At 36.2% G+C, this 27,548-nt stretch overlaps 2 protein-coding genes across 4 annotated transcripts; both read right to left on the reverse strand.

Moving 5' to 3' along the window:
- Positions 1-822: 822 nt before the first annotated feature.
- LOC123678230 (neither inactivation nor afterpotential protein C) lies at positions 823-16,481 on the reverse strand. Of its 3 annotated transcripts, none has more exons than XM_045615133.1 (16): positions 16,344-16,481; positions 15,256-15,556; positions 14,856-14,960; positions 14,155-14,543; positions 12,220-12,310; positions 11,880-12,158; positions 11,436-11,824; positions 10,515-11,057; positions 9,994-10,286; positions 9,421-9,698; positions 8,292-8,572; positions 7,264-7,514; positions 4,433-4,498; positions 4,090-4,262; positions 3,140-3,342; positions 823-1,741 (listed from the first exon to the last, which is right to left on the reverse strand). In XM_045615133.1, exons 2-16 carry the CDS (start codon positions 15,538-15,540, stop codon positions 934-936), a joined length of 4,434 nt encoding a protein of 1,477 aa, XP_045471089.1. In that variant the 5' UTR covers positions 15,541-15,556; positions 16,344-16,481; the 3' UTR covers positions 823-933. The 3 variants fall into 3 exon arrangements, with proteins under 3 accessions (XP_045471089.1, XP_045471088.1, XP_045471087.1); XM_045615132.1 differs by having other exon boundaries at positions 7,258-7,514; XM_045615131.1 differs by having other exon boundaries at positions 7,252-7,514.
- A 3,045-nt stretch (positions 16,482-19,526) lies between these two features.
- Positions 19,527-26,784, reverse strand: LOC123678112 (ATP-binding cassette subfamily C member 4-like). The gene is made up of 9 exons (XM_045614923.1): positions 26,570-26,784; positions 26,279-26,512; positions 24,968-25,398; positions 24,734-24,890; positions 21,610-22,842; positions 21,085-21,544; positions 20,894-21,044; positions 20,586-20,813; positions 19,527-20,503 (listed from the first exon to the last, which is right to left on the reverse strand). The coding sequence occupies exons 1-9, from the start codon at positions 26,644-26,646 to the stop codon at positions 19,605-19,607; spliced, it is 3,870 nt and encodes a 1,289-aa protein (XP_045470879.1). The 5' UTR covers positions 26,647-26,784; the 3' UTR covers positions 19,527-19,604.
- Between the last annotated feature and the right edge of the window lie 764 nt (positions 26,785-27,548).

Raw genomic sequence — 27,548 nt, forward strand, 5'->3', positions numbered from 1 at the left:
ATCAGTGAAATTCGTTCATATAAAAAAAAATATTTAATTCGTTTTTCCAGTAAATGTAGATAATCGCCCTCTATTATTTGCTGCCCCTTAAGAGTGGGCCCTGCAGTTTCAGGTTGCTAGCTCAGTTTCGATTTTAGAAAAATTTTTTTGTTTGTTTAAGGTTATCGAGTGAAACAATCGGATGATGCGGATCAACCATTATCTAATTCGAATGCGCCCACGCCCAACACTAGTTAATTTGATATAAAAAATGAAGAATATTATAAATTAGTGAAATATGTTGTATGAAATAATAAAACTTCTTATTATTCTTGAGAAGTATCAGTTGGAAGTGATGAAATGGAATCGTTTTCTTATATTTTGCATTCCATCCTCAATCCTGAGGAATCAACATTCTGATTAGGGAATTGAAAAGAAAATAATCCAAAACCCCAAGTGGCCATAAAATTCGGCAACGTAGAGGGAACGCCGACAAGCCTGATGAGTGCATGTGTTTTTTTAGCGTCAATAAATCGTCAACAGCACTATGAGGGGATCACGCCACATCTGGATATTTATGAGTACAATGCATAATGCGGACCATTTTTTGGTTTTTGATGTCATTTAAATTTGTCTGTATTCCTTCCTGTTGTTGATGACTGAATTAAATCTCATTTGGTACTTTGAATTTCTACACATGTAATTTTTGTTGATCAAGCTTGAAATGCCGCCCTTGTATTTTGCCGCCCTAGGCGATCGCCTACCCTGCCTACCCCCTAGCGACGGCCCTGACCATATTCTTTGTTGTATGTCAAATATTGTAATTTCTGTACATACTACTCATTATTACATACGAGCATTTAATGATAATATTACTTGTAACATTTTCAATCTATTTTTAGCTATAACTTCGATCAATTCATTGCAGAAAAAGTAATTTTCATAGAATATAACTTAAATATCATATACAGTGCCTTCCACGACTAATCCAGGTGCAAGTTCCAATTTCACATATTCGCCTTTTTCACATACTTCCATTCCGTCTTCACAACTTTCCTTTTCTTCTTTGCAATTTTCCTCTTCATTTTTACAATTTTCCTTAAGGTCTTTGCAATTTTCCTTTTCGTTTTTGCAATTGTCCTCAAGGTCTTCGCAATTTTCATTTTTGCAATTGTCCTTAAGATCTTTGCAATATTCCTTCTCTTGAGATTTCAAAGAAAAACGACGAATGTTGACCAATGTTTTCATAGAATCTCGCTTGAAGTTTGTTTTTCGCAACATGCCTTGGAAATTGAAAGGAGGACTGTCATCATTGGTACTGTCTCTCCTACCGATGCTCTTGAGTTCAGTTATAGGATCTGGACCTCTGACTTTATTCAGTGCTGGTGCTTTGATGTAATCGAAATCCTTATTAGCAGGCTGGGTGTTATCCAAGGCAAAATTGCTTTTATAACCAGCCGGTTTCGTTGTCAACGAAACAACTTCTCTACCGGGACTTTTGAATTGCTTGTAAGTGATTTCGTTTTGGGTGTTCTTCATTTTCTTCAGGTTTTCTGGTGGTTGTTTTTCTATTTCGGGGAGGGTTTCTTCAGTCTCCTTCAGTTTCTCTAAGGTTTCATCGGGGTTTCTTCTGAATGGAAGGTTTATTAGATTTTCGTTTGCTTCTGCTGCCTTTTCATCATGTGCTTCCTTGTGTTCTTTCGTAGAGCGGCATCTCCATTGGAGTGGCATATCCCAAGGTTCACTGTACTCTTCGATTAACCTGGAAATAGTCCATTTTAAAACAAGCGTCTCAAAGAGAAGATTCATTTTAGATTAGATTTAGATTTAATTAAGGAGGTTTCGTTTCACTGCGACCTAATGATCTATTGTGCCCCCCATCAGAGCTATTCTCTCCATAACGTGATCTACAGCTCGCCTTCCAGTTCCAGAGTTCTGATGAACTCCAATATCTGGGATAGCTTCAAGGAGGCTAATTCCTCACTTCTTTAAGTTTCGTGTCCAAGGCAGGTTTTGCGTTGGTTAGCGATGTCGAGGCATTCCGTCACCAAGTGATCCGGAGTTTCTTCTTCCTCCCCACAGAATCTGCACTCGTCGTTTTCTGTTAGACCCATTCTCATGAGGTGTTTCCTAAGGCGGCAATGCCCTGTGAGGAATCCAGTGAGGAGGTGTAGCATATTCTTACTAAGATCCAGATAATCCTTGGATCTTGTAGAGTCAAAGTTTCGAAGAAACTTTTTGGAGTGATCCAAACCAGGAAGATTCCGCCAGAGTTTTTCTCTTTCGGTTACCCCCTTTTCCTGAAACTCTTTCTTGTAGGTACATTTGTCTATACCACAGAAAGGTTCCGGGCCGATGAAAGGAGTTTGTGCTCCTTTTCTGGCAAGTGTGTTGGCCTCCTCATTCCCTCTGATTCCCGAGTGGTTGGGAACCCAGACTAAAAAGACCCTGTTATTCTTACCCATTTCATTAAGTTTTCTTCGGCACTCCAATACCATCTTAGAATCGATGATATGTGAGCTCAGTGCTTTAATTGCAGCCTGACTATCGGAATGTATCGCTATGTCACATTTCCGATAGTTTCTTGCTATGTTAATTTCTACACATCTTTCTATTGCAAGTATCTCTGCCTGAAAGACACTAAGACAATATCTAGCGATATTGAGCATTTGGTACCAGCCCCGAATACTCCAGCGCCAGTCCCCGTCGTGGTTTTGGAACCATCTGTATACCATTTGATGGTATTCTCTTTAAAAACTTGGATTGTGGAATCCTTTTCCCAATCCTCGTTTCTTCTTTCATTCTGCAACAATACAATCTTCTCATTGTCTGTTCCTCAGCCATTTTCTGAACTTATCCGATATTATATATATTTTCTTTTTTATTACAAAAAAACAAGCATAATCATAATTAACTTTGAGCTAGTACTCTTTTAATAATAATAATTTTACAATTTTCTCATGTATGTTGAAGATGTGACTGTCGATTCAAGGATAGGTGTCGATTTAAGGATATAATGGTACCCATGTCCATAAGTCGTGGGGATGAACAGTTAGCTCCATAGAACTGTCTAAGTAATTGCACGGCCTCCAAGATCCCCTGACCACAATCTACATGATTATTTGTGGGGAAATACGTACCTATTATATTTCTAACTTACCTCAAAGTCGTTCTGTCTGAATCCATATCGGAAACATCATAAAAAGGAATTTCATTCCAATTATAATTTATCTTCATATTCAATGGGGTAAATTTTCCATTCCAAGGTGGTTTAGTGCTTTGAGAATCAATTTCTGTTATATCAACATTTTCTGTGAGTAATGAATCCAAGTTAAATACTGCTTTTTGGTTGAAAATAAAGATCTGGAAGTAAAAGATTATCTATTCTGTGACAAAAAATTAAACACCAAGAAGGCTTTGAAATGTATCGACCTAACTTGGCAGATATATTTAACTGGTGAAAAGTAGTGTAGTAACTCATTACTTGTCCGAGAGATGGCGTTGTGGACTACGCATCCCTCGGAAGATCGGAATCGCCATCTAGGGCTCACCTTCGAATTTGGCTTGAGAATGCCTCGCCTTGTAGTAATGGAATAAAATTTCAAATGAAGAGGATTGGTTACGGTTAGAAAGATTAGCAAAAAAATTTCAAGGCCTTTTTGGTGTTGCATTTTTTATGTCACAGACTATATAGGGTGAGTCATTGACTTGTACACATATTTCAACCGAATATTCCTGAGGTCAAAAGAAACACTTTTTTACCTTAGGTCCTATTTTTTCGATTCGAATTATTTTCTCACTTAGTAGGTATAGCGGACATTCTGGAGTTGACCGGGCTTCGATAGAATTTTATGTTCGGAGAAGATTCATCGCACCAATAAAAAACTATATTTCGAAAATCATTTCCTGCGATTCCATTCCATTTGCGAGATATGACTAAAAATTACATTTTTTCATTTTCAATATCCTGTGTCTCTTCAACCGACCGAATCGGAAAAAAATGGTCAAGCCAAGCAAAAAAGTGTTTCCTTTGACCTCAGCAATCTTCCTTGTATAATGAATGTGGAAACAATAAACATCTTCGAAATAATCTTTTTGGGAACTACTAACCTGTAAACTCAAATTGAAGGTATCGAAAATTTTCTTTGATTTCATCTTGAATAACAAATGAAGAAAACTACTTTTTTTCCACCTCATTGCGTATTTTTTGACCAGGCTAAAATCCTTGCTCACTTGCACATCACCTTGTTCACTTTGATCTTTTTTGGCACGTCTTCTATATGCTGAAATTTTTTTGTAAATGGGAATGTGGAGTTCAGGTCTTTACGGAGAAGAGTTTATACAACTAGGATTAGAAAGGGTTTAAATAGGGGATCGCAAAAAAAGAAGCGTAAGAGTAGGGTTATACTAATATATTGAGGAATTAGGTACATCGGATTTTACTGCTCGATACCTTTTTGTATTACTTGTGCAGCTTCTTCTTCTGTCAATTCGGGTTCCGCGGTCTGTTCTTCTACTCCTAGAAATTCAAAGGGTGATAAATTGAGAGAAATATTATCTATATGTTCATTGAAAGGGAATATACTAACTGAAAAAGAAACTGCAACACCCAGAAAGAGATGTTTAATTTTTTTTGGTACAACATCGAGAAATATCTAACCTTACGAACAGAAATCCAACTACTGTTATGAGATGTTGTCGAGCTTGGTTTGATAATGCCCAAAATCGAAGAAGAGTAGGCATCGGACGTCGAAGGGAAACAAATGAAGTTCAAGATCGACGTCTAGGACTTATGGCCATTAGAGACCGATTTGCGACAACTCGATCTTTGGCTGATGAGTGGTTAGTAGAACAAGACTATCCTGTAACTGTCCGACTGGTTTACCGCCGGATAAGGTTTTTTTGGACTGCAGCATTATCGACCCCATCATATGTTACGTCTGACGGTTGAGTATCGCCGGCAACGAGAACAGTGGTGCAGAGAACGTCAATATTGGAATGTGGAACGGTATCAGGTCGTCTTTTCGGATGAATCTCGATTCTTCTTGGATGCACATGATGGCCGAACAAGGGTTAGACGACATCGGGGAGAAAGACGTGAACCTCAGCTTGATGTTGAGCGTCATATACACCGGACAGTAGGCATTATGGTATGGGGTGCTATTGGTCAGTCTTTGTTCGAGGTAACATGACAGCGCTGCGTTACCTTCAAGAAATAGTGGTGCCATATGTTCTCACTTTTTCGAAGAGACCCATTTGAATATTTTGCCATGGCCGCCCAGATCCCCCGATCTTTCGCCCATAGAGCATATTTGGGACATCATGAGTAGCAGGCTTGGAAATTTACCCCAGCTCCCACGGACTTTGGAAGTGTGACATGAAATATGAAGTACAGGTTGCTTGGGATAGTATCTCTCAAGAAGCAATAGACCATCTTATTGCATCAATGTCGAGACGTGTTGGGCAGTGTATAAATAAACGCGGTGGCCAGACACATTATTAACAAATTTATTGAAAAGAATTGTAAACTTTTTGTTTTTTTCACTCCTTGCTATTCTAAATTTATGTAAAACAAAAAAAAAATTGAATTTAAACAGCTCCTTCTGGGTGTTGCAGTTTCTTTGTCAGTTAGTATAATTCTTCTATAAATTTTCTCGTCTACTACTCCAATAAAATACGTAATTAAGAATTATTACATTTTTACATGACATAAATACGTTGTGAACCACGGGAACTTGACGTTTTGGCAGGAGGAAGTGATAGACTAATGGAGGTGAAAGTAGGGTTATTGCATTCAGAATTGAATGACATTTCACTCATTTCAGTAACAATGAAACAGTGGACCATGCTCGCGTATGATACGTCCATTCGCAGTAATATAATGGCCCGATTATAATAGTACATCGACTTTTCTAGAAGAATTTGAAATTAAACTGCATCAGGCTGTTCCAAGCAGCGACATAATTTCAAAATTGGTTGATATCTGAGAGAAACTCATAGCTTGATTAAAAAAAGAATTTGCGCGTGTTAGAATTTCAGCGGCAGAACTCAGATTGAATCATAAATGTACAGGGTGGGCAAATAAGCGAGGTAAGCGGCTATATCTCAGGATCCACTCATCGTAGAGATTTGCGGTAAAATTTTTTAACACTAAAGTGTACAAGAAAACACACTGGAAATTGTTTTGAAGTTCATACCTCTACCGCTAGGTGGCGTAATAGCTATCGTCGAGTAGAAAAATGAATTTTACTCGAAAATGTTTTATATGAAGTTGAAGAAAAAATATCATCACTGTAATCCTTGGAAAATTCTCTTTGAATTGTCACTTTCGATTTTATGACATCAAATAAGGGTAGGTGAAAGGGAGAAATCTGACTGATTGGAATGGCTGTAACTTCAGTTTGGCTCAACATTTTTGAGCAAATTAGATCTCGTCTGAAAGATAATATCTTGTTGATTGAGGACAAAATATACTCATGATAAATTTGTTTTTGCTGCTTTCGATAGGGGGCGCTAAGTTAAAAGTTTATTGTTTTGTTCATTTTACGCCGCAATTTCAAATGTAATGATAGGATTTTCTTAACACAAACAGAAATTCCATCAAATTTGCATGAAAAAACCTGCAGGTCGCAAAGCGATAGTTTCAGGCGTTCTGAAGTTATGGCCGAAAGAAGATATTCTTCAACTGATGCACTGCAAAAAACCAAATTGTGTCTTTAAGTTCTGACAGAAACAGAAATCCCATCAAATTTGTATGAAAAAACCAAAAGCGATAGCTTCAGGCGTTCTGGAGTTACACAGAATTTTCCAAGGATTACAGTGATGATATTTTTTCTTCAACTTCATTTGAAACATTTTCGAGTGAAATTCATTCTTCCACTCGACGATAGCTATTAAGCTCCTAGCGGTAGAGCTATGAACTTCAAAACAATTTCCTGTGTGTTTTCTTGTACACTTTAGTGGTAAAAATTTTTACCCTAAGTCTCTACGATCTATCTATCTATCCTGAGATATAGCCGCTTACCTCGCTTATTTGCCCACCCTGTACATAGGATCTTGAGAGACGAATACCTGTGGGTACTAACATTTTTCTTTTTAAGAGGATAATTTAACGAACGACACATTCCAGTGGATCACTCTGTATTTGGAGAATCAGATTATCTCATAGAATTTAATCGAAATTTTCTATTATAAAAGTATTTTCTGAACATTGTTGTGAATATTTCAAAATAATATCAAGATTGATTTTTATATTTTTTGAAATCAATGTACCTATACCTTCACCTTCAGTCTTGGCTCCATCCTTCTTCATCCTACACTTAGCAAGAAATCCTCTGAGTATACTCTGGATCTTGATGATTTTCTTCACTTGATATTCGTACAATCTTGCCAAGTATTCTTCATTATAATACTTGAGGAATACTCGTTTTTTCCCTATTATCCAACCTTCCATTTTTAGCCTTATCAATAGGAGTCGACAATTATCCGGCGTTATTTCTACATTTTCGTCGAAATCGAACGCCAAAAATTGATATCTAGAAATCAAGAGGCATTTTTAAGAGTATCGTCAAAAAAGTCCACGAAAATCGTTTGTACATTGTCTATCTTGACAGAGGTAAAAACTAACAACAGCGAATATTATGTAGTGGCTTTGCATGCCCGAAAGGTGGCGTTGCTGGCTTCGCGTCACTCTCTAGCGAGGCATTGGTGGGTTCATAAAGAATCCCCGAATTGGTGTAGATTGCAGAGTTACCTCTCCACGATGGTGGGAGAGGGTGAGTCTTGGGCAGAGATCACTGGATAGCCCAATTGAAGAGTCCACCAGCGATCTCGGGACGAAACACTGTAATCCCTAGAGAGAGGGCGCAGTTACGTTACTTGGTTCGAGAGAGCCTCGCCAAAATTACATACCATACTTATTGGATCGAAATGAAGAAAACGCGTCGTCAAATGCAAAAGGAAAAATTGTCTTTCATCATGACAATGCTCCTTGTCACAAATACGTGAAAACCATAATCGAATTGAACGAATTGCCTTTCTAACTTTACTGCTTACCAGCCAGTTCATTCTCCAGACTTGGCCACCAGTGATTACTGGTTTTTTGTAGATCTAAAATAATGCTCCAGGAAGAAATTTTGCTATAATTAAGAAGTGATTGCCTCTTGTTACGAAAGGGTATTGAAAAGTTAGAGGAGCGTTGTATTATTTATGAAGGTCACTATGTTATCGACTAAAGTCGAATTTTCAAGAAAAGATATTGTGTTTTTATTAGTTAGGCCTGGAACTTGAGAAGTGAATTGTTATTTGCCTACCTCTTCAAGAATTCTGCGAATTGAATTCTGTAGGCATAACCTTCCTTGCGTATATTAGCTGTCTGTGGAATTGCCATTGCTCTTATTTGCTGTTTCACCAATTCCTTACAGAAATGATTCGGTTTTGCCTTCAAATTCGTCTTGATACACCTCACAAAGTGGGTACCACCAGATGTACTTCCAGTGGACAGAGCAGTTATGGTCTCTAGGCAAACAGCTCTAAAGATTGTGGCCAAAGTTCTCAGTTTCTTCGATTGGGAGAATTTGTTCGCATTGGCACCCTTCAAAACATTGAAAATGAATTAGTTGTTCAATGAGAATGGTAATAATATACTCTCAAAATAATAAACATAGATAGAGGGAGCATATGTCATTTTCAGTTAACAAATTTTGCCCCAACATGAACTATCAAAGACATGAAGCGCGCGGAAATGAAAATATATCAGTGATACGATGTTTCACTCAATTCGGGAGTTTCTCCACAAAGAACGCACTTCTTGTGTTCATAGTGAATCAACGTTTCATATCAACTCAAAATATATGTGATGAAAACCTAAATATATGAATCAGAAATTCAGAAAACAAACTTCAAGTGCGCCAAACGAAGTAATAATAATAATAAAGTTTATTTGCTTTCAACACAACCTAATATAATATTCAAATAAATATTGCAAATAAACACGATGAACAGAGGCTCACTAGAGGTTCGCCTGTTAGTTCTGAAAAAAAATACAAAAATTCTCTTCCTTGAACGTCGTGACAACATTATACAAAAAAAAAATTTCGTTCGGTATGAACAATAATACAAATGGAATCTTATAAAATCTAAAAGTCTATTATCGAGTTGAAACTGTCAAAATCTGGTTCTTAGTTCTGTCCAATTCGGGGAAGTGAAACAACGGATGACACTAGGAGAGCAATAGTTGCCAAACCTTGAATTTCAGCAGGTAGATACAGAAAAAAATCATTAATAGATATTCTGCATACCATAAATTGGACAATTAGGAAAAATATCGGTTTTCAAATATTCAGATTGCATGTTTAATTGAGAATCTAACCAAGTTTGGGTCATATAAAAATTGCGTATACTCCTTCTATCTATGTTTATTACTCTATGATTATACTCAACCTTTTGTAAATCAGTAGATAGCGTGTTTTTCGTTGTCAAGTCTTCTTCAAGTTCAACTATTAAATTTCCGCATTTGTTCAATTTACCAGTAAACAAAGCCTTTATAAAAGAATTGTTAGAACATCTCATGGTCTCAACGATTTCAGGAGGTAAGAAGTCCCTGTTTTTGTCAGGCATTTCTTTAGCATTGTAGTTCAAAGTTCCTGTATAGTGGCTAATGGAGAACTCCATGTATTTTGAGGTTGTAATATGTCCACAGTCCATATTCGAAATATATTCTTAGAAAAAAAAATCAAAATAATAGCGCTTTAACGATTATGAAATAGTTCAGATATCAAACATATTTGAGGAATGTAGATATTTTTGCTTCAGCCTTAAAAAATATGTTAGAGCGAATTTAAGTAGTGTTAGTACTATTAGTACTTTTAACACTTCAATCTGAAGACAGAAGAGTTCTTCAAGAATTGTTAATTGTCATTAAGTATATTAAAATTTCATTACGCACAGAATGCAACATGACTAAATAACATATATTTGTCTTAAAGTTAGTTCTTAATTCAATTTTTTTTTCACCTGTAATATATTTTCCATTATATTCCAACTTCGAAGCTTGACCAATTATATTGAAGATGCCATCACTTCTTCCTAGCAATGTATCTAACACCTTCTGGTTGTTGTAATACACGATCGGTTCGTATTCTATAGAATCTTCGTTTAAATCTACCATCTCCCACTTGAAGATCCTCTGAGTATAGTAGTGCTGCATTTGCTCGTTGAATATATTGATGAAGAGTTGCCACAACTCGTTGGTTTTGAAACATTCGAATCCTGAATAATCTAGAAGCTGAATGAGATACTTTTCTCCGCTGAAATTGAAGATTCATTGGCTAAATTGAAATAATAATTGGAGTAAGAGAAAATGCCCCCCTTCTGATGTCCAACAACTGCAGAACTAGAACAAGTTTGTCTTGAGTGGACGCAAGTGGGCGTCAAAATACGGTGAAATGTATCATAAAGTTTTGTGAACCAAGGTTTTAATGCTGATTAAAGCAGTGAAAAGGAGTATTTTCTCAAACTTCGTGTTTACTACTTACAAAATGGCTTTTCCTAGAGAAAGCTTCTGGTTGATGCGGGCAACAACGTAGTCTACTAATCTTGAGTATAGATTGTTTGCCAAAACATCTCTAGTATCTCTAGCTTCATCGCAGGTGTTCTTCCTGGATACTACAGCTCCATCTTTCAGCAGACAGTAGTTAGTCAGAGCCCAACAAAATTTCTTCTCGTTCGTATCGAGCAGTTGAGCAACAGATTTGGCCACCTCAATATTGGCTATTGCGGCAGATTCGTTATCCCTTTCTTGAAATCTTACCTCTCCCAAAATCAAAATGGCTGACAAGCATTTGAAAATGGCCTCTCTTTCTTGGTCAGTGAATTCGAATTCTTGGAGTATTTCCTTGATTCTGTTATATTTGATGATGTTTTTGTTTATTTCGACTCTTGGTCTTTCGGATCTTTCCTCTTCTAATATTCTTAGATATCTGTAGCCTCTGTTTGAGTCGAGCTGGTAGTCTTCTAGCAGATTTTCGCTTACTAACCCATCGTAAACATAATAGAAAATGTTGAAATTTGCTTGATGCCTGGAAAAGTATTCCATACTCCATATTAAAAAATAAATTATATTTATATCTTAATGTACTGTACTTCCAAGAAATTTTGGTGAACATTTATAAAACACTTGAAAGGGACATAATAAAAATTATAATACTTAATTGGCATGATTTTGTTGTCGCAACTTTTATTGAATAATTTCGTTCTGTGAAAGTCACAAAGGGGTTTTACTGGGCAACTGATAACCCTTGAGAGTTTCTCTAAAGACCCTTCCACAGCCAAGTCTCATCCCTGGGTTTTACTCTCACGAAACGGAAAGTCTCACAGTAATAGTGAACTTTTTTGAAATGCAGGACCTTGCAGTAGCACACCCTGTATCTAAGAGAGTTATTTCACTCGATACTTACATGTTAGTACTGGAAACCCTAGTTTTTTCCAATAAATTAACAAGGAATGTAGCCCCTGTCACTTTTCCAGTCCTCCCATAAGACAAATCAGTCTTCAATATACATCTGGTTGAAAAATCATTGTAAGGCGTGGAAGCATGCGTAAAAGCATGTATTAGATCGATGGCACTCCTGAGCCGTGTCATTTGAATGTTCTCATTATGTCCAATGAAGAGTAAATGCTCCACGAGGTTCAGGAAGTTCTTAGTTTTTCCTGATCCACTTTCTCCAGAGAGTATTATTTTTTGAGGCGCAACATGGTGCAAAGCGTCTTGGTAGGCACTATCAGCGATAGCGTAGATATGAGGAATGTTGTCGGATTTAGATTTCATGCAGTATTTCGCATGGTGCTGAAAGTAGTTGAAATTATTCTAATTTAAAACGGACGTCACTTTGTTACCTTACCTCATCGGTGTATATATTTTCTTCAACATTGGGATTCAGAGTGATCAATATTTCTCCAACGAATGTCTGATATTTACCGTCGTTGAACCTTCTTTCGATATGTGACAGAACAGTCTTTTCGTTACAATCATCAAGAGCTGCTAGGTCCTCCACGTACATCGGCTCCTCATGTCTTTTTTCTCCTTCCCATAGGATGTTATTGAGAACGTGGACATCGTCTTGAGGTATTTGGGGTTCCTCTTCGCCAGAACTGAGTAGACTGGTCAATTCCGTAGATAGCTTGAAGAGAGGTTGAATGAGATTAAAATATTGAAATGAAATGTGTGAAAAGAAGGCTTACGTGGTAGTTATTTTCTGGAACTTCCTCCATGAATGGATGACCAAGCAGTTCTGTCATATATGGGCGATGTTCAGGATTCTTCACCAGGCATCTTGAAAGTAAGTAAACTGGTATTACATATACATATAATGAGAATTGAAAGAACTTAAAGAATTATAGTGAAAATCTATAGCTAGTGTCATTAGAAGCAGCCCCAAAGAATACCTAATTTCTTCAATTGTTCAAACTCTAATTGATTGATTGCTACTACATAGGCGTACAAGTTTGCTTCCGCCGTTTTTCCCGAAATTAAAATCTTTATTGTGAGAAACTGGTTATACATTTATGATTCAAAATATTGTCCATCACTGGCACTACTTTCTCCCATCTTTTGGGCAGCTTACGAATCTCGCTTGGAAAAAACGGATCATTTTTTGAAGCGATCCACGAATTCGATCGGAAGTGCTGGTCAGCCAGGCCGTGTGTCATGGATCGAAACAAGTGATAGTCCGATGGAGCAACGTCTGGAGAATACGGCGGGTGGGGCAGGACTTCCCATTTCACCGTCCAAATATGTCTCGACCACTTTCGCAACATGAAGTTGAGCATTGTCATGCTGTAAAATCACTTTATCATGTCTCTCGTTGTATTACGATGGTTTGTATTTAAATGCATGGCTCAAACGCATCAATTGCGTTCGAAAACGATCGCCTGTGATTGTTTCAGTTGGTTTTAACAACTCATAATACACTACGCCGAGCTGGTCCCACCAAATACTGAGCATGACCTAAGAACCGCGGTTTGGCCATCGACGTGGGAGTATGACCGGTATATCCCTATGGTTTTCTGTCTCCAGGTACAATGCGATGCAGAAATTCTTTTCATCTTTGCCTTGCAAGCAGCTGTTCACAAGCAAACAAACTCGGTCAACATCTCTCGGCCTTTACTCGTATGACACCCTATTTCTTTGTTTCTTAATCATTCCCATGACTTTTAGGCGTTTTGAAATAACTTATTGCGTCACTCCCAATGATCCTGCCAATTTTTGTTGCATTTGACTCTATTCTTGATCAAGTAATGCCTCCAATTCTGCAAGTTCGAAAACCTTTTCTCTTCCACCGCCATTCTGGTCTTCAAAATCACCGCTCTTGAAGCGTTGGAACCACTCTCGGCACGTTCTTTTACTAATAGCGGCCTCACCATAGGTATTAGAGATCATTCGATGAGCCTCAGTCGCAGATTTCTTTATTTTGAAGTAGAAAATTAAAACCACCCGCAAATGACGAGAATTTGTCTCGTAAACTGACATGTTTAATCGAGAATAACTTTATGATCCAGACACAAATCAACTAATATTTCGATGGTGTTATTAAAAAGCTTATTGTATGACATCTACGATCTATTCATTTCGATTACCCCTTACCGCTACAGCCATCTATTGCAAAACGGGGGAAGCAAAGTTGTACACCATTATAACAATGTTAGCCTAGCTATTGTAAAAAAATGTATCCCTTATTTTTGTGAAGGAACCGGTTCATGAGATCTGGCAAGTGTACTGGGCGTTTCATCATAAACTGGATAAACATATACATAGTCGCGTAAACGACATCGGGAGAATAATGTTTGCCTTATTTGCCTTATTTTCGAAGCATATGCGGATAGAGGGTGTTCAATCTCCCTAATCCCCTTGGCTACGCCTGTGTTAGACATAGCTGACCACACTCAATAGAATATCGCTCAGAAATGATGATGGGAAACATCCAGTATTTCGCATAAGCTTCGAAAACGAGATATATGTCATACGGCAAAAATGATTCTGCCGATTTCATCTACCCGATTATATATATTTGTCTAGGTTATGATGAAACACCAGGTAGATATTTTTATTGTAGTTCCCCTGTTAGTCGTAACCAAATTCCTCAAGTTAGAAAGTTTAAAAGTTGAGAAATGACTTACTCAGCAATAAAATCGTTGTAATTTTCCGACCAATTAGTTGTTCTATACAAAGTAGGCGGTGGATTCCTCACAACATGAAACAGAATCCTTGTGGGGTGCATATCTTTGAAAGGAGTCTGGCCATCTCCTAGTTCTATGGCTATCATACCAAGAGACCATACGTCGTATCTGTTGTCGTAGCTGATTTCATCACCATTAGTCCCTTGGATCGATTCTGGAGCCATCCATGCTGGAGAACCTATGGCTGAGCTACCTCTTCCAAACGTGCTGGCTAAGGAGATGCACAGGCCAAAGCCTGCAACTTTGACATCACCTGCTTTCGTTAAGAGAACATTCGATGCTCTCAGGTCTCTATGCATGATGTGCTTTTCATGAAGGTAGCTGACGGCCTGAATAAAACAAGTCCTTTTTTAATTTTCGGATTTAGAGTTAAATGATAGGGTTGGACTCAGTGATGACGAATCAGGCATCAAGGTGCTATCCAATGAGGATCTATTGTATGTGTGCTATGAACTAGAGAAAGAGAGAACGATTCATGTTCAGGACATGTATAGATCACTCTGAGGAAAAAACTAGAATACGTTTGAAGACACAGTGCTGCTAGTTGAAAATGAACGTTTTGGAGAAAGTGATTAAACATAAAATTTCCACTTTCTAGAATTCTGAAACGTTCAAAACTTAATATCGTCATAAAATCATACCTTTATGATTTCCTTCAATATATGAGCTATGTGTTCTTCCTTCATCCTCCTATTTTTCGCCAATAAATCATTCACTATTTTCAATATATCTCCTCCTTCACAATACTGAAATTCAAATAAAAAAAATTAATATCATATAGAAAAGGGAATAGATATTAATAAGTTCTTCTTCTTCTTCAACCACGACAGTGGCTACTATGGGCCCGCTCGAGCATGTACCCAGATTTACTGTTTACTCTGTGTAACTTGCGATAGTATTCTTCTTTGCAAGAATCAGGTACAGTCACAGGCTAATATTATTATTTATGTTTGATTAACAAAATAAAAGAAGAAGAATATCTCTTTATCCCTATTACTCTGTGATTTATCCTTCCAAAATATAAATGTAAGATCTACTCACCTCTGTGACCAACATCAATTCGTTCTTAAGACAGTACGCTCCATAGAAATCAATGATATTAGGATGACTTGAAACGTCTCTCAGAAGCTTATACTCATCCTTCAGGTACTTTTCATTGTAGGGTGTTATCTCATGTATTTTGACAACTACAAGTTTATCGGAAGATTCACTATCTTTAGCTGTGTAGGTTTTCCCAAAACTACCAACACGAATAACGTCAATCAGCTTGAACCTATCACCTGGATCTGGAAAAGTATCCAGCTTTACAGGTCCGTTAGAAGACATTTTTCGATATCGAAATCTGGAAGAAATCAGGAGGAGATGAATTGTTAGAAACAGGATGATTCAAATTTTAGATGGCAATGGATAATTTATGTAATTTCTCAGGAAAACATGTGAATGAAACCAATTGCGTATTTAGCTTCCTATTTAGTTATTAGAGGACTTAGCAGGTCTTGATTTTATGTTATTTCTAATTCTAGGTGACATATTAAACTTATATTATATTCTGAGGCGAGCTATGTCGAAATACCAGAGTACCATGTAAAATTTTCACCTTCCTCCGAATGCAGAACAACCTTTCTGGTTCAATTCTTATACCCCCCTTTTCTATGAACGGTAACCATCGAAATGTTTGTCAAACTTGAGTTAACCTATATTTTGCAACTTGACATTGATTGTCAAAGTCCAATAACCTTAAAAAATTACGTATCCTGACGTCTACTGTCAAATAATAACACGGGAACCGTGTCGGCAATATTGATGATAAATTCTCTGGAATTTCCGGAAAATATCGTCTTTTTAATTATAAATTCTGAATTTTCCGTGAATTTCTGCTATGTTTTAATATCGTCCCAGGCGATTAATTGTTTTCTCTGCATTTTAAATAACTTTGAATGGCTTGTATATTGAATTGAAAACCTTCAATCAATCATAATCAGTCGAAATAGTTGAAAGAGAGAAGTGAGTCAGAATCAAGGAATTGCCAAGGCCCGAGACTCAAAGGATAGATAGGTAAGTTCCCATTCAGAATTCGAAGTCGAAATAAAATTCCATAAAAAAATGTTCGATTGAACTTGGTGACTTACTTCAGAATTTTCACCAGTCGTAACCACTATAGAGTTCTAACACAAACTGTTCCCTTTCTAATTGGAATATTCTGTTTATGAAACCCTCAATATGACTAATAGGATCAGTTAACGAAAACCTATCGGGCTTCCTTAATAAAAAAATACAATAATGGATCAGCTCAGGAAGAACTGATGGACAGGAGTATTATTCATTTTATAGATCTTGATTAACTCGATTATAATTTCAGTATGTTATTGGATTATACTTGGCAGGGCCCCCGCAACCGCGCGTTCAACGCGTGCACCGCACGCGGGCGCCACTCTTAAGGGGCGCCAAAATCTCTTATAGACCGCATGAAAATCCGAAAGACCAAAGGTTTTTGAAAAAGATTTTTTTTATTTTTTCAACAATTTTAAACGTGCAAAGACATCTTTTACACATCCAAACAAGTTCCCGAACGTCACAATCCCTATAAAATAACCTCGGCCACAGATTGCAATTATACGATTCTTTTCGAGTAAAAAAATCATAAATAATCATCCCTTTGTCGGTACGGGATTTCTTTATGGACCACCTTGCACCGGACGGCGGGCACCATTTCTTCGATCATCACTAAAACGCATATGGTACACATAAACAATCATAAATACCGAAGCGATAGCTTTTAGCCAGGGGAATTACTGAAACTTTCGCCACCATGTGTAGGAAATATACTACATGTTACAGAGAATTTCTGAAACTACCAAAATCTGCTTGCTATGCTATAACAGCAGAAACCTATCCAAAGAATAGTTATTTTGTTTCGAAACGTTTAGGGGTTGAGGTCAAGACGCAAAAAATTAAAATACTCAGATAATTGGAAAGATTTGTATTTTGTGTAATTATGGTTTGTTTCACTGTTTCTTGTTGTGATTAAATTAAATTTTATGAAATGGTAAGTACCTATCCACATACAGTATTAGCATTTCTATTAGTCTATAAAATTCGATATTTTTTTTCTGTTTAAAATGGTGCATATCCTAAATTATATATATAAATATATACTATAATATTATTTTTATTTGCTTCAAATAGGGAAGTATTGTTTGTAATCGTGAAAAAATTGAATCGACTTTGATATTTTGCATTTGTTACCTGGGGCCACCATCATATTATACTTAATTTTTAATATGCACCCTGGACCTGTATTATTTATTTGATGTTCGTAGCCGTTTGACATTCTAAAAAAATTATATTTCTCCTTTGCCAAAAATTAATTATTATAACAGGAACAGGGTATGTGCTTCAGATCGGTCTTAACTTATTATTATTATTAATATTAACTCCGTTTAGGTTTAAAGGCTCGGATTTATGTTTAAATTCATAATAATGAAAACATACGGGTTATTCTCAAAGGGATGGCGCAAAGTAAATCATGGGTGAATGTCCTTACCAATTTTGGATCCAGTTTTTCTTAAATTCTAGGAGCCATACAAGAGAAAACGACCTTCTGATGCAAAATTTCGAGAGCAAAAAGAAGCTAGACTTCAACAAAGGGAGAAGATGGCTGGGAGTATGGAATAATATTTAATAATTATTAATAATAATATTGATATTTTAATATAATATTATGAATAATTTAAAGAAGAATAAAGCTCAGGTTTTGAAAACTCTGCAGTTTCATTACAAAATTAAAATAAAATGCGGTTTTGATCGAAAGCTTGAATAAAATAATGAAACATTTAAAAAATGTATTATGCAACAACTGACAGCATAAAGTTCTTAAGGCATTCAATAAAGGTTGCTGATAGTTTTTTTAACCCTTCTACAAATAAATTCCTAACAAAAACTGAAACATTTTTTGCCGATTATCCTGCGACGTTTTTCTCCACTTTCCCCCTTTAAGGGGCGCCAAAATATTTTCGGCACGCGGGCGTTGATGACCCTTGCGGGGGCCCTGATACTTGGTAAGGCGATAAATTGAGAGCAATGTTGAGGTAGCACCACCATTTTGGAATAATTCATCAAAACTATATCCCTAACATGAATTATGCGAAAATTCAAAACTTGTTACTCACTGTAGGCTCACCTTCTTGGCTTTTATCCTAATACTTTATAATATCTCACTCAATTTCGAACGAATTTATTTCAATATAGGTACAAGGTGTTTTTGAATTAATTTTAACTAGGATTTTTTCATAACTAAATAAATCGTGTTGAAAATTTTCGTGTTGTATTGTATGTACAAATGAAAATGGGCCCGCAAAAGATGATTTTTATTTTCAAGTTTTATTCTTATAGCATCTCCACTTCACAGGATATTCACCAGCAATTCGGAATAGAGGTTGCAATTCAGTTCTCAAAAGCCAATTTACAGGGTGAACTTTTTTTGGAACAGTGTCTGCTTTTTTCCCCAAAACATTTTGTTGGAGGCCCATTGGCAGATTGAAAAATTGAAATCATAAACTTTGATCTAGTGCTAAACCTTTTGGTGTCTAGTAGTTTTATCATTTGTGCTACAGATTTCGAGATGAAAAAATTCTCGAATTTATTTCGAAATTCTCAATGAAAATCCAATTAATCATAAAATTACAGTTAGTAAGCTGGAATGAATGAATATTTAATTTTGGTACTTATTTGAACGATCTATAGCAATGATTCATAAAGATTCGTATAATCCATCTAATCATAAAAAAGGAGGACTACGAAAACACCATGTATCTAGAAAATAAAGCATTTTCCTCAAAATTATCCGAAGAATCTCTCATTAAGGAACACCTTGTATATGTAGATATAATAGTGATATCAAATTTCGTGTTAATTTCTATGACAATTTGCAGTCTTCTTATAGTACGTTGTAATTTTTTATCTATTTAATTTTGGCGAGCCATTTTCGGAGGCTCTATGAGAATTGCGGTGTTACTGTTTAATCTAAAGATAACCGATGGAAGAATCGGTTTGGCACTCAGTGAACACCTTCCATTTCCATCATAGAATATAAAAATTCTGTACTCAAAGATCTCCATAGTGAAGTATGAGGTCTATGCTGTAAGGCGGTGGGTTATAATACCCAGCGGTGTCGATTAAGAGAGTTATGTGCAGCACACGACGACATCTCTCGGGCTAGCACAGAGTTCCTACAGGTTAGTAAGCATAAAATGTACATATTGGATTGAATTAGGAATTACTTGAGAGCCAGTCTGAATATTCAAAGAAACATCAAAACAGATTTTTTTTATTAAATAATTAATCAAAATATTTACATCTTTTGTACAATCCCATGATTTTCAAGACTTTATTTATTTGTTATCTTTCTTATGAACCATTTTGTAGAAAATTCCATCTACATTGTTGAGTAGATTCTGAGGACTATCGAACTCAACTACTTCTCCTTTGTCCATCACAATAATCTTGTCACAATTCAAGACGTTGGCCAGTTTATGAGCGATTGTTATTACAGTGCACGATTTGAAGAGTTCATTAATTTTTTCGTGAATCAACGTGTCCATTTCATCATCCATATTTGCAGTCGCTTCATCCAATATGACAATTTTTGTCTTTTTAGTCAAAGCTCTTGCGATGCAGATCAGTTGCTTCTGTCCTATACTCAAACTGGTACCTTTCAAATCATCCTGAAGACTTTTTAATTGGTCTTTTAAATTTACAATTTCCAGGACCTTCCAAATCTCTTCGTCAGTCATAGTTTCGAAAGGATCTATATTTGTCCTGACAGAACCAGTGTATATCACTGGGTCCTGCGGTATTATTGCAAGATGGGATCTGAGAAACTCAAGAGAGAGTGTTTTGATGTCGATACCATCAATCAGTAAGCTTCCGGTATATTCGTACAGCCTGAAAAGTGTCATGATTATGGACGACTTTCCCGCACCTGTCCTACCAACTATGCCAATTTTCTGTTCAGGATTTATGACGAAGTTCAAGTTCTTCAGTACAATTTCATCTTCAGAACGGTAGCTGAGGCTTAGGTTCTTGAATTGTATTTGTCCCCGACTTGGCCACTGGTCTATGGCTCTTCCTTTGGTGCGAGTCTCTTTTGGTACCTTCTGGTATTGAAGAATACGTTCTACGTTTGTCATATTATTTTCCATTAGCATTCCAAGGAATAGAATGATTTCTATTAAATGTGTCAGCGTGTGAGTTTGGTTGAGCAGCAAACCTGCATCTCCCCCCAAAATCCCTGTAATACAAATGTGATATAAAGGTTGATCCAACTTAAACCCCCTGCTCGGAGCTTCCATAATTTTTTCATTATTTCTCACCTTCCGTACAAAAAAGAAGACTGATAATGAAAATCACATAAAACATTCCGGCAGCATGACAATAGAAGTTCATGAATGCATTTGAAATTTCCTTCAAATGTAGGGCAGTCATGTTCAAATCCAAATGCTTATCATATTCATCTTTGAGTATCTGCTGTGTACCATGGGTCCTTATGATTGTCAATCCTTCAAGTGTGGCATTAACATGTCCTAATACAGGGCTCAAAGCTGAAAAATAATCAATATAAATTTATTGTATATTACACATTGGTGACACTTATGACAGTATTATGAGAATTCTAACTTACTAGAACTGTTGAGCCGTGTTAAATTTCTGGAGGTGCTGAGAACGTAATTAGTAATACTGTAAAGCACCAGAACCATACAGAACGACATACCAAGGAAGACAGGGCCAATAGAGGCTATCAAAATAAGGCACATGCCTAGGGCAAAAAAAATCTAAAAAATATTTTTCCGCTACTTCAGCAAATCAACTCACTCTTATTCCATTCCAGAAAATCGGCAATCTCTCATCTAGGATGAATAAATCCCTAGAGAATCTCGTGAGTATGCTTCCAATCAAGTGTGTATCGAAGAAATGCATGCAGCCATTCAGCAAGTTGGTGATCATATCCTTGAATAAGTTTCTTGCTATTTTTTGACCGTAGAAAACACATACTATGATGCCACAGAAAGCTACAAGAGAACCGCTAAAGGTGAAGCTTATAGATAAATACAACCCGAGATTTTCTTCTTCGGATGTAATGTTTTTTATATTTCTCATTAAATTCATAGATGAATTGCTGTGATATGAATCGAAAGATGACGTAGTAAATTGTACTTCTGAAGAATAATCCGAAGCAAATGTGGTGATTGCTTCTAATGGAATTGCTGTAGTAGATTCATTGTAGTTTGTTAGATTACTTGCAGTTATATTAGTTGCGTTTCTATTATTTACCCTGAAAACGTAATGATGAGGGAAAATAAGTAAACTTCACTAACTAATGTAATATTTTTAACTCACCAACTACTGAGCATTTTTTCTCCAGCTGAGTGTAGTAGTTCCGAAAAAAAATAAATGGATGCAATTGCAGCTATCATAGAGTAACCACCACCATAATTGAAATACTGTTTGTAAATTTTAAAACTAACGTTTCCAGTATTACTGCTCTCTTTATATATGTCATCTCCTTGATCGGGTTTTTTCTTAGAAATGAGAGATGTATCCTCTTTCACCTCTGTTTCATCATTTTCTTCTACATCTTTGTTTATCATTTCAAACTCTTCTTCAATTTCTTGCTCAAGGCTCGGCAATTGCTCCGGAAGGTTCAAAGGTTTTCCACAATACTTGATCGTTCTATTATCCATTATAATGACGTTGTCAGCTTGTTCTATGATTTGTGTGTTGTGTGTCACCAAGAGACACAACTTGTTACTTAAGTATCCTTTGATGGCGTTTTTGAAGACATGTTCTTTGATATTCACATCTAAGGAAGCGAAACAATCATCCAGTAGGTATATATCTGAGTCTTTGTATAAAGCTCTTGCTAAATTTAATCTAGTTTGTTGGCCACCACTCAAATTAGTACCACAGTCAGTCAATATCACTTCGTCTCCTGACAAAAATTTACTTACATCGTATGTTAAACCACACATATCCAAAATATTTTTATATTTCTTTTCTTCCATTTCTTGACCAAAAAGGATGTTTTGTTTCAGGGAAGACGGAAACAACCAGGGTTTTTGAGCCACATATGAAATACTGCCTCTAACGTTTCTTTTGCCATTAAAACAAGGGTATTCCTCTAAGATCGCTTTCAACAAGGATGTCTTCCCAGAACCCGAAGGTCCTATAAGTACGTTCAGACCTACCTTTAATTCTAATCCGATATTTCTCAGAACCGTAGTGTTGTCAACTACTACGTCGATTTCTCTGAAGATGATCTCAGGTTTTATAGATGATGTTTTCTGGGATAATGTAGCTGGGTTGTCTTCAGCTTGGAGGATAACATCCAATCTTTTGGATGCCATCAAGAATTCGGATGTTGCTTGTAATCCTATGGGCAGCCAAACTAAAGATTTGGCTGCTCGGTGGAAGCAGGAACTTGCGAAATATATCACATCAGAGTCTAGTCTTTGATTGAGACCTAGCAGCAGCAGAAGGGTTGAAGAATGGGAAAGTTTTGCCGTTGACGATGCAATTATTCGGGATAAGCTTTTCAGGATGAATAAAACCAGCAGTGCTCTCAGCTCTATCCTAGAACATAAGGAGTATTTGTCATTTCAAAAAAAAATTTCAATCACCAAATCAGTCCATAATGAACTTATCGAGAACTGAAAGTGCTAAAGGTGAAATCCGAAAAAATATATTTCTTTGTATACATTTGTATTGATTGCAACAGTGTAAAAGTTTATGCAAATATTGATAAATAAATATGAATATGTTATGTGCATAGAGTTACCTTAATCTTTCCTAATATACTATCTCGTTTGAATGTCGGAATGTGCGAAAAGCTCGTCTTTCAAATTAGAAACATTTGTTTACTTGAGTATCCGCACTTCGAACCCTTGATTTAAGCCTACGTTTTTATATAGAGTGTCCCATGGTAGATGTTACAAACTGAGGAGCTAGATAAATCTGATGAATATAGGAACTAATTTCCTGACAGTTTTACTTCCGGGACACAATAAGTGATATGTTAGAGATTTTTTCCAAAGGTCCAAGTGTAAAGAGAACTCTTTCAGAATTTATACTAACTGACAAAGAAACTGCAACACCCAAAAGGAGCTGTTTAAATTTTTCATTTTTTTGGTAAAACAGATAATATAGCAAGGAGTAAATGATTGAATTTCGGGAAAAAAAAGAAGGTTTTAAAATTTTTTAAAATAAATATGTTAATAAAGTGTTTGTCTACCGCGATTATCTATACACTCCCTTAACAAGTCTCGCTATTGATGCAATAATATGGTCTATTTCTTCTTGAGGGTTACTATTCCAAGCTACCTGTAACTCATGTCTAAGAGCCGACAAAGTGGGGTATATGGCCATGGCCACATTCAGATGGGTCCTTTAGAAAAAGTTTAAACTAACTCTGGCAACATGAGGTCGGTCATTATCTTGCTGAAATATTGGATTCTCGAGACGGTTAAAGTGAGGGAGAACATATAGCTCCACTGTTTCATGTTACTTCGAAGAAAGACTTAAGGTGATCTACTTGCATGTGCATCAGCACCCCATACCATAACGCCTACTGTCCGGTGTACATGACGCTCAACATCAAACTGAGGTTCACGTCTTCCTCCCCGATGTCGTCTAACCCTTCTTCGGCCATCCTGTCCACCCAAGGAGAATCGAGATTCATCAGAAAAGATGACCTGATGCCATTCCACATTCCAATGTTGACGTTCTCTGCACCACTGTAATCGTTGCCGGCGATGCTCAACCGTCAGAGGTAACACAAGATAATGCTGCAGTCCAAAACCTTATCCGGCGGTAAATCAGTCGGATGACGTCGATTTTTATCTTCATTTGTGTCTCTTTGACGTCCGGTGCCTACAGTTCTCCGATTTTGGGCATTATCAAACCAAGTTTGACAATATCTCATAACAGTAGTTGGATTTCTGTTCGTACAGTTAGCGATTTCTCGAAATTACAACACCGCCTCCCGTAGCCCTTTCAAAATCACTTAGCTGGCGATAAATTCCGCGTACACGTGCTCTAGTCATTTTAACAACAACTAAAGATCGACTTTGGATCACCTCGAACATCTGGTTAGTTGTAAAATTCAAAAAAATTGCAAAAAACGACTACAATATTTAAGTAACAAAAAATTGTTCACATGAATAAAACTTCACGTTTTTTTTCCAAATTCAATCATTTACTCCTTGCTATACTATCTAGGTTATACAAAAAAAAAAAAAATTTGAATAGCTCCTTCTGGGTCTTGAAGTTTCTTTGTCAGTTAGTATAATATTATCACCTGATAAGAAGATACGAGGAAAAAGCTTCTTAAAAGGCCTAGGCTTCAAGGTATCGCTAAATTTTTTCTTGTTAACGTTCTATTCGCCTACAATGACTTATCTGTTAGTACATATTGATTATATTTCGCATGTGAAAAAGAACATATGCATTAATAATATCAACTTACTTTCGGAAATACAGCAGCCTCTTTTCAAAAAATTTCTCCCATCCATACATTTTCACCAACCTTATAGAGCTCAACACTTCTTGAATTTGGCCTAATCTCTCATCGTTTTTCTGATTGCATATACCTCTCCATTTGTAGGTCAATTTCGCGAACAAAACTAAGAAGAAACATTTTTATGTTGATCGATTCGAAACAACCTATAAATTTTTGGAAATTTTGATATTACTAGCTCACCTTGAAGGCCTGTGGTGGAGAAGACTATCAAAACACCACTGAGAGAAGCAATTCCAAGCTTTTGGTATAGAATATAAATAATAAAAATCAATTGTATCACATCTGTTACATTTTCCATGCCAATCACCACAACTTCTCTGATGTTGCCAATATCTTTGGTCAGTCCGGTAATTACAGTACCAGCATTAATTTTCTTGTTTTTAGCATGATCTAAAGTGAGCAGTTTTCTATACAAAAGCGATGAGACAGAAGTCTCTATTCTGATACCCAGTTCAGCTTTCAATAGATTGTAATGTTCTCTCCACAAGTTACTTAGGGCTGTTGAAACTAATAAGATGACAGCGTATGAGATAGCTTGAGACAGAGTGATGCTTGTTTGACCTTTTTCGAAATAGGATACAAATTTTCCGATTGCCCATGGATAGGTCCATCTGAAAAAAATCCAATTCAATAAAAAAATATTTTAAGAAATGTGAAGAGAATTAGTGCCCATCATATCATGTTCTTTAAGTTTTGAAAATTTATTGTGTATTTTCTATCACTTAAGGAATTGAGTTGAATAGCTTGCTAGCCTTCGCCCTGTTGTGATAATGATCTGCAAATAAAGACCAGCTAACATGTCGACAGCTAAAAAAGGTTTTTGCTATGTTTCTCACTGAACACTAACGTGTGGATATTCATTCGTGATCATCCTCTTATATTCTTCATCCAGTAGTGTTGTATCTTTCTTGGTCTTCGTTTTCCCTTTATTTTGACCTTTATGATCAACTGGAGCAAATTCTACGGATCACTCCCCAACACCTTTGCTTAGATATTAAGCTCTTGATAAACATAAAAAATGTCTAGGAAAGATCTGGGAAAGATCCATATTTCAAAAGCTTCGATTCGCCTCAGAGTTGCCAACTTGACTCTTCAGGTTTCCATCCCATATAAAAGAATGAGTATATTTAGCATTTAACCATTATGTAGTTTCATATACAAGGATGCGTCAAATGCTGATATAGCATAATCTATTCTTGATTTCATTTCAATGTCTGGGTCGAATCTTTCGAGAAAAAAATTGAAGCAAACAAAGATAGAGGAAGATAAAGAAATAGATAGGCATTAAAGAATTGACTCGCATCCAAATTTGAAGAGGAAAATGTGAGAAAACGCAAAATATTTGTAGATACTATGGTGATAATGCAATCATTTACATTTATGGATTAAAATTTTCTGGATCAAAATTAATACAATCATGAATGGTATATCGGAGAATTTTAGAGATCAAATTATAATATTTTCATGTGAAAACTTATAGAATCAACTTACGTTAGTAGGAGAGAAAACGTTAGATTGGTGGATAAAAGCACTATCATTGTAGATCCGAAACATCTCAAAATAGCTCTCAGTAGTGTAAGCTTAGATTTATCTTTTTTTATTTCCATCCAGTGCATTTCCAACTTATCAGCCAATGGTTTTGTTTTCATCTTTCCCATAACACTTGTCAAGTCATCCTCGTTCATCTGTTGCTTTCTTCCTTTTCGTAGAAATTTGAAAATATAACTGAAAATTTTTTTTTATGTACCTAGGTCTTAGTTGCTTTAAGTAGAAGAAACTCACGTGAATAAAATGATGGAAAATATATTGGCGCAATCCTTTGGATGTTGCTGTCTTTGTTTGCTTAGACCTCTATCCATTCTTAGTTACTTATGGCATCACAACTTGAATCGAAAAAAAAATTATTTTTGCTTGAAAATTATTGAACTTAACTTGAAGAGCACAAAAATGTATGTATTCGCCCTCAATGTATTGTATAGAATACGGACATGCAGTGATAAAGCATTTCTAATAGACATATTTGTTTTGATCTTACAATAAGACAAATACCGTTTGTCTAGAATCAAGAGAAACAATTAAGAGATTTCTACTGTTTGGATTTTGATGAGCAAACAAGTGATATATAAAAGTTTATTCTCAAGAACGTTACATGTTCTGAATGATGGAAGTAAATATGCAGCATTAACTTTCTGGAAGCAAAAGGAAGAACTTGTATATCTTTCAAACAATGGTTTTGGATGTTTGAACTGGAAGGTGCATCAATAAAAGTACAAAGTTCTCAAGATTAACGAATCATGATTTTTATCCGGAAAAAGCATTGTAATATCTATTTGGTTATGATCTAAATATATGAGAATTATTTATAGAACAGCACACCTGGTAAGAGGCGTAATCTCTTGGCGAAATTTTCAATAACAATATTCCTACATTTTGTTGGTTGGTGCAGTGTCTAATTTCCGTCTTCAATACTTCGGTGATAACGGGATTGCTACAGATTTCTTCAAATAATCCAGCGCCATAACTTCAAAAATCGCATTGCAAGATCGTTCTCTTTATCATCCTTTCTTCCTCTTTTGTCCTCCAACCAGGAGAACACACGATCATCAGGAAAGGACTCTTGCTAGACCGTCAAAGGTGGTTAGGCAAGTGGTACAATCCTGCTGAAACTACTATCTGATGATCGATTCTTGTTTCGGACTAATTATTTTTAAATTAGAAAATCGAATACAGTCTAGTTTGTGGTTTCAACTAATATGTTAAT

The sequence above is a fragment of the Harmonia axyridis genome, chromosome 4 (genome assembly GCF_914767665.1).
Source record: "Harmonia axyridis chromosome 4, icHarAxyr1.1, whole genome shotgun sequence".
Taxonomy (NCBI): domain Eukaryota; kingdom Metazoa; phylum Arthropoda; class Insecta; order Coleoptera; family Coccinellidae; genus Harmonia; species Harmonia axyridis.